This window comes from Pieris rapae, chromosome 6 (assembly GCF_905147795.1).
Source record: "Pieris rapae chromosome 6, ilPieRapa1.1, whole genome shotgun sequence".
In the NCBI taxonomy this organism is placed as follows: Eukaryota; Metazoa; Arthropoda; class Insecta; order Lepidoptera; family Pieridae; genus Pieris; species Pieris rapae.
The window spans coordinates 184,750-197,762 of NC_059514.1; the positions used below are offsets into that span (position 1 = coordinate 184,750).

Here is a 13,013-nt window from a genome sequence, read left to right on the forward strand (position 1 = left end):
GGGGAGGTAAGGTTGTACGATTTAGTTATTATTATTTGCCTTTTAGGTCTCAATACGTTTACAAAAACACGATCAAAACCTTGAGAATATGGAAAGCTTCGTTGCCGTTATTTGTTGTTTTTTATTAACGAATAAACTCGTTATGCCAAACAGAATATGTTGCAATACAAGTTATTAAGTTTTTTTTAATTATATTATAACTGAGATTCTGCTTTCTGCTAATCATTTTTTGCTAAACTCTAGATTAAACAAAAATAAAAAAAGCCTTTTATTTCCAGTATTTAACTCTCGTCTGGAACCCCAAGTTGGGTGTAGGCCTCCTCCAGTGACGCCCGTTTATCTCTGTCTTCAGCTATTTTACTCCAATTTTGACCAGCTATCGCTTTAATGTCGTCCTCCCATCGTGTAATAGGTCTACCTTTTCTTCTTTTGTCTAGTGCAAACTCTAGATTACTGACGTACAAATGTAGGTGCCGTGTGCAGATTTTTCAAACCAAACAAACCACTATATTACTGTATGGGACCAAATACTGACAAGTAAATGTGTCCGAAAACAAAGCTCGGAGCTTACTGGCAATGTCAGTAGAAAGACTGAAGTATAAAATAACGTATCGTTTGAATTTTAATCTCGTGTCGAATGTGACCTTCCGCTAAATACCAGAGTTGCAAAACGCTTTCGCAGTCTGCTTTTGGTGTTGTTTGTTATTTGCTGTAACTGATCGTATGTAATTTGACTTTAGTCAAGTTTCGATAACTTGTAGAAGTAACGATGACGACCTGCAGATGTACTCTTGCTAACAAGGAGGAGGATAGTTTTGCATGTTTAAAAACTTTTATATTAAAAGGCTATCAACTACCAATTATATTTTTTCTAAGTGTTCTACTTAAGACTAATATGTACAAGTGGATGAAATAAGTAGTTTATTTACCGAGGCGTAATTTAAGACGCGATTAAGATCTGTTTATTCTTAGCTCTGACCTTAAGGCTTTCTCGAAAAGGTCGGCTGAAATATTACGTCTACCCACGTGAATCGAATGCGTCTAGACTGGGCCTGGAAATTGGAATTACTGTTCCCAAGTGTGGTTTTCCAAATTATACAAATATTTTCTAGTTTCAAGCTTTGTAAAAAGATGTATTCTCTTCATACTGTAATTTTAAAGACAACCAAATAGTTTCGTTGTTATTTTCTTCCAGATAAGTGTTAATCAATTTCGTCAAACAAAACTTTAAAACGAAATAACCTGTTTTTAACTTTAAAATAAGTATATGCCATTTGGTGATTAATGAGCAAAACTGAGCGTAACAGACAGCTTAAATAAATATTATATTATGCCTGCCCTGTGAAATACATGTTTTTTCAATATTGAAGTATGAAAATTAGCAAATCAATTATTATTAAAACTAGGATTAGGATCTAGTTAGACTAAAACAAAGTAAAAATGCAAAATGCAGCTTCAATTAATAATTTCTAAATCGGATTCTAGTTTTGTTCAGAATTTTTTATTGAAAATAATTAAAACTTAATTATTATATATCTGTCTTCGAAAGTAATTATTTGTCCCACAACCAAATTAATGCTGCTAAAACGTTTCGAGGCATGTTGTGTATAAAAAATAAATTGACTTTTAAAAATCCCAGAACTATGGTAATATTTGATTTGACAAGAAAGCCCAAGTCATTGTCTGCTCTTCGTGATTGAATGCAACTTGATTTGAAATGTCTGTCAAGTAAATAATAATCGGTTGGATCTAAAGGCATAAAGAGAATGTAATCCAACGAACCAAGCGACCGGCCAATTATGCACCTTACCGCGCCGGCGCGAATCACGCTCGAAGAATTAATTCAGTTGAATTCGTCACCTCTAGCGCAACGCTAGTGCCGCGGTTTTTTGTTTTGATTCTTTTCTAAACAAACACAATGCCGGCTGATATCATGTCTTCCTGTCGCGCCGAACACTTCGGGCCTTTGAGCAAAAAGACTTGCGATGCTGAAATAAAGTCTGGATTCTTGGTGCTACTGGGTCCTGGAGGAATTCGACAGGACGTGCGAGTGGTCGTCTACCGAACGTCCCAGGAACATTTCGCTGTTATATATCCAAGGAAACGATTATCGAAACCATTAGGTATCGTGAATTTAAGAAATACAGCTGTAGATCGAGTGGAAACGAATAGTGGATTTTTTGTGAGACAAAAAGGTTATGATAATGCAATCTCAGCGAAGTTTATGTGCCCAGAGCGGGATATAGACGCATGGTTATCGGCCTTCTCTAATTCTGCTACCGGCACGTGCCAACATCATACAAGTCTACCGGTTTTAGTGGAAGCCGAGGAAGCATAGGCCGACCGACCGATCATGTCTTCTGTGGAACGTGAGAAATTTCGGTCAATGTTTGTTTTGCCATGGGATGCGAAAAAGTGAAAGCAAGTTTTTTGCGATATGAAAGTATAGACAGTATACTTCCATCATTACACCTACGTGAAGTTGAGCTCGAAGATGAATGTTTTGAAAACAAGTTTTTAAAGGGAAAGTAATATTAATAAAGTTTATGTAATTTTGTGAAACAAACCTATCATGAATGTAGGCGAACCTTCTAACTTGCATAATAAGTACTCGTATATCTGGTATCTAATTAACTAATTATTACATTTTATACGTAGATATATACCACTGTTTACATCTAATCGATTATACATATACGAGTAGTTTCTCTAGTATTAAGTAGATCGCATTATGTAGATATGGAACCAATTAATAGTAGATATCTGAACCTGTCCAAAGCCTAGGATTTTTAAGTTTCTGGATGTTAAAAATATCGGAGCATTTTAATATAATTACTCAACTGAGTGGCAAATAGATAAAGTCACTTCAAATAAAAGATGACGAAAATTGTAATTACTCACTTGGTTTCCATTTGTTGCGTACATTACCACTGTAACGTATCGAAGTGGAGGTGAATGTGCTTTTTGTATACTGGTAGTATGTAAAGATGGGAGGATAAATAAGACTAGGGTGGTCGGAACGGTGATTCTCGCTTGAAATTCTCGAGGCCGCCAATAATTTTGTTGCCAAGCATTAGGTAGAAAAACATTATGTTTATCGAAACTTTTGAATTTGTGATGTAATAGTGTGTCATTAATGATTTTAGTCGGCCTTAATGTAACAAATTTAATATTTACCGACTGTAAAATGCAACCTTGCTCTATACAATTAACATTTAGCGGAAGTTGCGTTGAAATAATGAATATTGCAAATTTTGTGTAATTTTTCCTATTTATGGTTACATTATATCGTCGGTGCGTAACTTTGGCCTACTTATATTATTTACTAGATAATTGAGGCACAATTTGCTTACAGTTTGTCGCCCTCTCTTCTTTATTTTCTTTGTACTCGAATTTTAAAAAGTATTCTTTCTTAATATCCTTCTAGTGAACTATCAAAACTATCGTCAAATGTCCTAACCCGCGAATCAGGTTCTGCACTAATGCACTTTTAAAATGTAATTGTGCCAATTATAAAAAAAAATTGTCGATTTTCTAGTAGTATTATGCAATCTAATAAATTTATTCGTTGTGTTTAAAAGCCTTTCGTACCGCCTAAACGGTTGTTAACATGCTATATCAACATAATATTTCAGTCAAATCATCACGTTTCTTTCACAAAGCAACTAGTGCCGATCTACGATGTTTAGTTCAAGATTTTTTTAATAGCGTCAAAAGTATTTTTAGTACGAATGCCTTAAATTGATGGAAATACCATGAATGAGCTTATATATTGTGATGGGGTTAAGATAGACTAGTGAAAAATATACATTTTGGAAAAGGGGGAATATATCGATTGCAAGCGTCAATTCAATGTATGTGAAATGTACTTTCCGATTCTACGGCAACACAATAAAAGTAAATATTTTTTTAAAAGCGAGACCAGCATTAAATAAAAATTCATCACCTCTAGTAATTGTTATTATTACTTGTCTAGTGATCTTACAAGAGGTTTAATAAGAAATGTTCTGAGCATAAAAAAATGTAGGTACTTATATCTTAGTGGTTACGATTTAAAAATATTATTTTAATCTATTTAGTAAGCAATATTTTTATCTAACCCACTAAAAATTGCAAAAACAAGAAAGGTGCCAAAATGATGGCGAACTTAAAAAAATGTAAAGTACATGCAAATTGAGAAAAAAACTGTAATAAAAGTTACGATATGTAAGTACTTTTCCGAAGTTTACTGTTATCATTTATTATTATATATTATTTAGAAATGAACCAGTACTTAGGTAATTGAGGTATGAGCTCATAATAAATGCACTCTTGTGTCTACGCATGTTGATAGATGCATTAATGTGATACATATTGTGATTGTGTGTGTAGGTATATGCGTGAATGTACAATGTTACTTTAATAAAATAAAATATAACGAATCGAATTCTTATATTATTGCTCCCAACTATTGTTCTCGCTTACTTATTGTGGACTGTGCGGTTAAAATATTTCATTGTGCGATACAACGTAAAAATACACACACATGTATATATGTATATATATGTATATGAAAATGGTTATCGACATCGCAATCGCCCTCAATTAAACTAGAGTCTAATGAATCCAGTCTACGAATAACACGTCACACCGATTGTAAACTGCTAACGACCAATTAACAGGCTAACTGTAGCAAAACAGTTACTACCATGAATTATTAGAGCGCAACGTTGACGTGAACCAGAATATTATGTGTATTCTGGTATCGAATATGACAAACCTATTCATCCTCATCATTGTATCGAAATTCTATTTCACTTTCTCCTTTACGCCTCTATCCAAGGAAGAGCAGATAAAAAACTTCAATAAACTAAACGACGACGTGGAACCGTTTAGAAGGAATTTAACCGAATGTGCGCGACAAGTCAAGGCTTCGATGGTAGATGTTGAAAATTTCCTTAAACGAATCCCACAATCCTCCGTGCAGGGTAAGTGCTTCGTCGCTTGCATATTGAAACGCAATAAAATCATTGTCAAGAACGAAATAAGCAAACAGAATCTTTTAGAAGTAAACCGAGCGGTATACGGACACGACACAGAAGTGATGACCAGATTAAACTCTGCGATAGCCGAATGCAGTGATGTCGTGGAGGGAATTTTCGAAATATGTGAATATGCATCTATATTTAACGACTGCATGCACATGAGGATGGAGCATTTACTGGACAAAGTGACGATGGAGAGGAGAATGGAAACGTTAGGACAAATGACATCAAACCCGGACATTTGGACGGAGGACGATGACGAGATTTTGAAATTAGTCAAAGATGAATTGTAAGCGCCCGTTTACAAGTTGAAGCAAAACTGCTCAAGTAAATAGATACGACTATTATTGTTTTAAAATTTGCTTTAGTCAATTTATTTGTAATATCGAAATCGGTGTATGTGATTGTAATGTGAAATAAAAAATCATGATACATGCCTGAAAGATTTATTAACAAATGAAATAAATGATAATCAAAAAGACGATATACATTATATACCGTATTAATTTATACACTTTTTGTAATACATTTATTGACATTCATCCCCAAGTGACAAAAATAAAATCGTAATGGAATGAGGTTTACGTATTGAAACCGAATCATCATTTTATTTGGTTTTAATTCTAAATTAAATCATAAGAACAGGAAACATTATATGTATATTATGCTTTTAGTATTTAACTAAAAAACTATACTTATCAATTAACAATATTTATTTCATAATCATTCATGAGTTAAAATTAATTAACTTATAATTTATCGGTCGGTTATCGACTCATCTCTATAGCGAATCACTTCGCTATCGAGAAAGCCATTTTGCAATGACCACATATATGAGAGTACACCTCTCACTCTCAAGGTTTTGTTCAAAACACTGACTGGGCTCTGGAACATAATTTCCAGATTGTAAATTGTAAATTGTTTCCGTCTTCGAGACATCAACTGTCGGAAGATCGCGGAGCGAGCCCGGTTCAATGTCGCCAATATCACTGCTTTCCGCGTTTTCCGGGTTTTTGAAGCTGGAAACTGTCCGGTCGTGACCCGAACCCGCTAATGTTCAACGACGAGTTCACCGCCTGCGGCGTGGGTTGCCAGTTCGATCCTGCGTAGACAAATTCATGTGTTACCACAATTATAAAAAGTAACGACTCTGCAACGGAGTGCAAGCAAGTTAATTTCTAAACCGCATCGAACCTTGGGCCTCGGCCGCGGAGAAGGGCGACAGAGTGCTGCCGAGGTACGTGAAAGGCGTCGGTCCGGCCAACTGCTGCGCGTTTCCTGAAATTAACAATCACTCCTGAATCCTGAATCCCATAATATTTCATTTCGTCGTCCACTTTATCATTGCATCTTGGGCCCACCTAAAGCGGCCCTGGGGTCCGAGAGTACGGCGCCGTCGAGCCCCAGCTCGCTCGTGTTCCCCGATCGGCTCCTCTTCCTCGTTCCTTCCGCGTCTCGCAATATCTGGTCCAGGCTCGCGCTCGCTGGAAAAGGTAAAGGCTCAGTTCTCGAGAGCTCTCTCTCGTGACGCCGCGTCTGCCTCCGAGAGACGAGCGAAACTCACCGCTGGTTTCGAAGACGTCGGTGGGGTCCTTCAGCACGTACTTCCTGAAGTTGAGGTACTGCTCTTTCTGCGCTTGCACCTGCGCGTGCACGGCCTGAAGTCTTCCCGCCAACGCCACGAATGACTCGTGCATTCGGCGCATGCCCATGGTCAATTCTGCCATAAAATACGTTCAACTTTATTTACACTTTCGCGATCGACCGCGACGCCGGTCTTTAAGGTGTATTTGAGTGTATTTTTTTAAATGTAACTAATATTTTGGGGGAAATGACCCCCTGACGCCACAGAGTGAGCGATACAAACTCGAGAAATATCAATAGAACGGACCCTGTTCCGTGAGGAGTTTGGGCGAGGCTTGCATCTGCTTGTCGGCCACGTCCATCTGTCTCCTGAAAGTGATGATCTGCTGCTCCAACTCCGATATGAGGTCCTTCACGTACGTCGGCGGAGTTATTCCCTCCAACTCGGAACCTGAGAAATCGTGAAATGGTCTTAGAGTGCCGTATGAGAGCAGGCGAGAGAGAGAGAGAGAGAGAAGAAAGAAAAGTTACCCGGCGGGTCTCGGTTGGCCGTCTCGGCGGCGGCGAGGGCGGCGGCGGCGGAAGTGCGCAGCCGACGCGACTGAGCTCGACAGCGAGACGTCTCGCCGTTCAGGGACATGGCCAGGCGCAGAGTGCACTCCGCTTCGCGACTCACCTGCGAAGAAGGGTCAACCGTTACGTTGGAGTCAACTAGCATTCGAAGAAGCCGGCTTCGGTCGGGTGAGAGATACCTTCTGCAGAGGCTTGATAGACACCCTCATGATGTCGGAGCTGAGGGATTTCTGTTTCTTCACAAATTCTTTAAAAGCTTCCACGGTTGTCGACACCTCGTTTGGCAATTTTGTCTGCTTCGGAGGTTCGCCTGCAAAGAACGTTTGATAGAATCCAAGACAAATTTAGCCTAAAAAAAGATCACAGATTTATGAGGCTTAGGGCCTGTTTCACAATGTCCGGATAAGTTCCAAAAAGCTATTTATTACTTATTGGTAGGATAAACGAGTGTTTGTTGCGTGTCACGACTGTCAGATAGCGCTATCATGAAATTCGAAGTATCTCATTTGGAACTTTTATCTTTCGAATAATTTATGTATTGCATAGCTATTTGGCACTTTATCCATACATTGTGAAACAGGCTCTTAGTATGTTTAATATTTAAAGTACATTATGACACACTGTACTCACTTTTGCCATCGCTAGCTCCTGCTGTGTTAGTGGCCGCCACACCTCCCAATCCCAGACTGGTTGTTGCTGTAATACCAAAATAATATTGTCATTCAAAATTCTTATTCTCTAAAAACAACCACATATAACATAAAATTATCAAAAAAAGGAATATAATTTGACCAAACATTCAATTGTATTATTTTAAAGGATGTCATCGTCCGTGTCACATGGATATCCTCTTAATCTTTGATCAATTAGAATGACGCGAACATTAATAATTATAGACAATATACCAAATCTTAGTTCCTCTTTAGGAGCTAACAATAGACATGGTGCTTGTCCGTTAGAGGTATTTGACTTTCCATCTGCAAATAGTTTTGAGATATAATTTTTACAAAATGGTACAATAAATCTAGATATACCTACATACTTCTGTAGTCTGTGTCTTAGCCACTACATGTCGCCAACTTCTAAAGTTTTAGTCTAATATTAAATTTCAAATTTGCAATTTTAACATGACATGATGTAAATATACCCTCTTTTGTTCTCGGTGCTAGCCTATTTATTTTTAATTATATTTAATTATTAAATCTAGACAATATGCCAAAAATGCAAATCTCATCTAAAGATTGTATAGTTCCCAGTTTACCTCATTATTAATGTTAAACTTGGACAAATTTTAACTTGTTTTTATCTGTTTTTTATAAGTTTTTATTTAAAAACTTATAAAAAAGCAGCTTATAAGAGCAGCTTCTAAAAAACGTGTTTAGTTATAGGTTTGTTACATTCCAGGAAATTAATGTACACAGGACATGTAGCACTTTTAATTGTTGTTGAACATTGAATAAAGAATTTTTGAAATTGATTGATGTAAATATAAAAAAAAACTACATAGGTAAGAAATCATAACTCACATGAAGGTATTACAGTGGGATAACAATCACGCTTAGGGCACTTTACGGTATAAATTGAATGATTGTCATCAGGATTTAAGGGTAAATTTTGTAAAGATACATTTTCAACTGTAAGAATATTCTAAATTTAGCTTCAATATTAAAATAATCTTTTAATCTGGAAATAAGTGTTTTTAACTAAAAGTATAATTATTATTGAAAATCTCAGCGTAAAGAAGTCTGTAAATATCTGTTTCAAGTTATAACAAAGGTACAATTATTTCAATAGTTATTGTTGTTGACAATCAAAGAGAAATTTAATGATATGCTTACCAAAGCTCCCTGTAGTAGATGTACCACCTAGCCCAATATTAGGCTGAGCAGTGGTCGTAGCACCAAAACCAAAACCACCAAGGCCACCCAAGCCCGCACTTGTTGTCGTTGTAGTACCAAATGAAAGGCCTGAAATAAGTTTTTACATAAAATGTTCCAGAATTATATGGTTGTAACAAATTCTATTAAAAGTGAAATAAGTTTATTATCAATTAAAAGTAAAGTAGAATATCACAAATATATCAATATAATTATATATTACTAGTAGTTGAAGTAGTCGCTGCAGCCCCAAAACTCAATCCAGTGCTCAGACTACTTCCAAATGAGGTGTTACCAAAGGCCGGTGTTGTAGTTCCTAAAAAATTACATATTATCTTTTAGAAACTCTCAAGTTAAATAGTTTCAGCATCTTGTTATGCAAAACACTTGCTAATTCAAATTGACTAATGGAGATTAGTTTGATTTGAGAACTATTGGTAAATATTAGACATTTGATTTATTTTTCACATTCAGATGTGCACAAAAGTTTGCTACATATTCAATCCTTTAGGAACTGCACCATTTACTAAAATGATGAACTATCAGTGTCTATGACATAAAGATAGAAATCAATATCATTTCAACTCATAAGAGGCTTTTATACTCAACTAGGTAAGATTTGATTTCAGATTCTTATTGAATTCCTCATTAGAGCCTAAATGAAGAGCAAAGTTTAATAAAGTCAGATGCAGAAGAAGCAGTACCAAAAGCTGGTGTAGCACCACCAAATGCTGGAGTGGATGTTGCGCCAAATGCCGGTGTAGTTGTTGCACCAAATGCCGGTGTAGTTGTTGCACCGAAAGCAGGTGCTGCTGATGTGGCTCCAAATGCTGGGGCTGTGGATGTGGCTCCAAATGCTGGGGCTGTGGATGTTGCACCAAATGCTGGTGTTGCTGTGGAGCCAAATGCTGGTGTTGCTGTAGCACCAAATGCTGGTGTTGCTGTGGCACCAAATGCTGGAGTTGCTGTGGCACCAAATGCTGGTGTTGCTGTGGCCCCAAATGCTGGAGTAGAACTAGCTCCAAATGTAGGAGCAGCAGAAGTAGCCCCAAATGCAGGTGTTGTACTTGCTCCAAATGTTGGGGCTGTGGAAGTGGCACCAAATGCAGGGGTGGAACCAAAAGCCGGTGTTGCTGTCCCAAATGCTGGAGCTGATGTAGCAGGCGTACCAAATAGCCCTAAGGATGGCTGAGTACCACCTAAACCAAAGGCAGGTGTGGCGGCTCTAATGACAATAAGAATTATGTTATAGTTTTTTCAATTTCAATATAGCAACAATGTAGTTAAAGTATTATGATATTAAAGTAAGACATATAGGTTATACACCTAAAGAGTTAACGGCCAAACAGAAGGTCGAATTGTAACTTGTAAGTGTGTAACTGTGTTTTAGATTTTATGTTAATTTTCCATCTTATAAATAACTTACTTGTTAGCGCCAAAACTAAAACCTCCAGATAAAGCAGTTGCTGGCGCACTTGAAGGCGTACCAAAAGAAAAAGACATTTTGTTGTTAAAAACACGAACTGCCCTTAGTTTCGAAGAATACTGTAAAGAGACCAGTTAAGTTAAGCTTAGACCAATATAATTTTACAAGCGAAGTTTGGAATAATCATGTTGCATTACACAAATTCTATAGAACTATAATGAATAATTGTACAGTGTACACCCGACAGCGGTTGGCACTTGGCGCATACTTTAAACATTTTAATTTAAATTAAATTGAAAATTCACTGACAGCGCATACTAATCAATGTCATTGTTACTGTCATTTAAGTTTTGTTTTTGATGTTTTCAGGGGGTCTAGTCAAGATGGCTTAACACTAGTATATGTAGAAAGTCGAAAATTAATTTTAATAATTATTATCGTAGATTGATTTTTTGTACAAACTAAAAGTCCAGATTCCAGTGTCGCTCCGAAATATTAGCATTGCGCTTAGATGTTTACCTCTTAGATAATTTCTCTCTATACGTAAGATATATTCTGTGCCTAAATAATGAGATTTTTTGGACTCCACGGAAAGAATATTCTATCGGTTCTAAAGCCAGGGTTCAAACGCATCTCAGGGTTTCTGAACCCTAAATTCTGATTCCACTCTTAATTTACTGCTTAGTCCAGTGACCAATATTAATCCAGAGACTTTATTAAACTGTCAAAAGTCAGTCGGCGTCATTGGTTAAATTATTTTATTATTTTCTATAAAGCATTGTAATAACGAATCTCGTAGTAAGTAACAATCGAGTAACCGTGTTTTAATAATCAAAGCACAATTTAGTTTCTGTAACTGTACTCTTTTGTGAACAAAAATATTTTTGTTACGATTTTCTTGTAACAAAAAGAATATGAATTTTCTCGCTAATGGTGGCTCTTTAGCAAAGTCATGCAAAGCTGTATTCAAGACTACTGCAACAATATCTGAAATGAATTTAAAACCATTGGCTTATCCAGCCCCTCCGACGAAGATATTCAAATTCCCTCAGGTGATGTTAAAGGATGAACTGTACAGAAGACTTCCAACTGGAAATCTAACAGTACATTCGGGATATTCGAAAGCAAACGATAGCATGAACACAGCTGGTGTTGTATTGGCCTTTCCTTCATCGCGAAAATAGAATAGTATTTGTTTGATTTCATATATAATGATTGCTTTGAACATGTAAAAGTAATTTTTTCATATATTTTTTTGCTTCAAGCTCCAGGTGTAGATGTTGTTACAGTGCCATCTGTTGTATATGGCTGGAAACGCTTTGCTATTAGTATCAATTTAAGTTCTTATTTCTATTAATAGGTAGCGTTGCAAAGATTCTAAATCATCTCTTTATCATTTCTAAAATTATCTATGGAATATTAAAGGATAGGCTTGGATATGCCAGGACGATCATACATATTAATTGAAATACAATTACATATTTTCATTTTTACTATCTCACATGTCAATGAAATCTATTCGGATTTCATAAAAGTTGTGTCAACCGCTAATACTGCAGACACTGTTGCCCTAATTTTTTAGCTGGTGGTACACGATTCATCCTATTTTCACTAAAATAATGAAACATACAATAAATCAAATTCCAATATTGCTCTGTTATTGTTCATTTCTCCCATTCTCTCATTTACGAAGACGAGAGCTTATTTATCGTGGTTAGCGAACTCGATAGCTTTGACGAAGCCACTATATTACCCGTAGGGCTCCACCCGTTACCATCGATGGTGCAGACATCTCGCAATTATTTATGTTAGGATATTATCTTAAGGTACAAGTGTAGGGCTTATGGTTCCATCCATAGGGTATTGAACTTGGGGGTTCTCCCCCGAATGTAGGGGGAATTAAGGGAGTAAAAGAGTTTTTTTAATTTTTTCAAAAAAAACGCACGGTTGTATAGAATTATTATGAAGCGTCGAACCCAATCAAGAAACTAAACCCAATATAAAATCCAAGCGTGATTGTAGCTGAAATTTCCAAAAAGGTATACATAATCCATCGAAATAAACCTTAGGGGTCTTCATTCGATATTTAGGGGATGGGGAAGGAGGGATTTATTTGAAGTTGGTCCTAGGTGAAACAGTCTGTAGGAGCTGGCATCACTGCCGTAAGGATGTAAGGTTGGGTTAGGTTCCGTTAGGTTTCGCTCCCTAAAAAAATACAAAAAAATAATAATATAAATTTATTTATTTCTATAAAGGGGGAGTCGCGAAAGCGGCAGTCGCTAGACGGGGCGCAAAGGCCTAGCTGTTACCCGCCCTCGTCCCATAGCGAATAGTGGGCCCTGCTGGATTTAGTGAGTATGGGGTCATCGTATTTTACGACATTGACCCCCCGCGCTTGCAACTCTCCGCGCCACTTAACAACTTGCCCAGGCGCGGCTCCCCGTAATCGGTTTTTCCCAGGTTAAAAAAAAAGGTTTCGCTCCCTCATATATTTAGAAATATTTGTATCCTGACCCCTATCACCTATCT

At 36.9% G+C, this 13,013-nt stretch overlaps 2 protein-coding genes across 2 annotated transcripts; one reads left to right on the forward strand and one right to left on the reverse strand.

Moving 5' to 3' along the window:
• Positions 1–4,563: 4,563 nt before the first annotated feature.
• LOC110999851 lies at positions 4,564–5,460 on the forward strand. Its single transcript, XM_022269103.2, has one exon. It carries the CDS (start codon positions 4,730–4,732, stop codon positions 5,315–5,317), a length of 588 nt encoding a protein of 195 aa, XP_022124795.2. The 5' UTR covers positions 4,564–4,729; the 3' UTR covers positions 5,318–5,460.
• A 259-nt stretch (positions 5,461–5,719) lies between these two features.
• Positions 5,720–10,750, reverse strand: LOC110999850 (nuclear pore complex protein Nup58). Its single transcript, XM_022269101.2, has 12 exons — positions 10,485–10,750; positions 9,763–10,283; positions 9,282–9,374; positions 9,020–9,148; positions 7,812–7,877; positions 7,361–7,491; positions 7,140–7,284; positions 6,916–7,059; positions 6,589–6,744; positions 6,386–6,508; positions 6,219–6,302; positions 5,720–6,126 (listed from the first exon to the last, which is right to left on the reverse strand). Exons 1-12 carry the CDS (start codon positions 10,559–10,561, stop codon positions 6,011–6,013), a joined length of 1,785 nt encoding a protein of 594 aa, XP_022124793.2. The 5' UTR covers positions 10,562–10,750; the 3' UTR covers positions 5,720–6,010.
• Positions 10,751–13,013: the final 2,263 nt, after the last annotated feature.

What these genes read in the sequence shown, in the direction of transcription:
- LOC110999850 (XM_022269101.2), bottom strand. Translation starts at nt 10,561, where the DNA reads ATGTCTTTTTCTTTTGGTACGCCTTCAAGTGCGCCAGCAACTGCTTTA. An exon ending in CTATCAAGCCTCTGCAGAAG is followed by an intron (nt 7,285 to 7,360) that starts GTATCTCTCACC and finishes CCTTCTTCGCAG; the next exon opens with GTGAGTCGCGAAGCGGAGTG. An exon ending in CAAACTCCTCACGGAACAGG is followed by an intron (nt 6,745 to 6,915) that starts GTCCGTTCTATT and finishes ATTTTATGGCAG; the next exon opens with AATTGACCATGGGCATGCGC.
- LOC110999851 (XM_022269103.2), top strand. Translation starts at nt 4,730, where the DNA reads ATGTGTATTCTGGTATCGAATATGACAAACCTATTCATCCTCATCATT.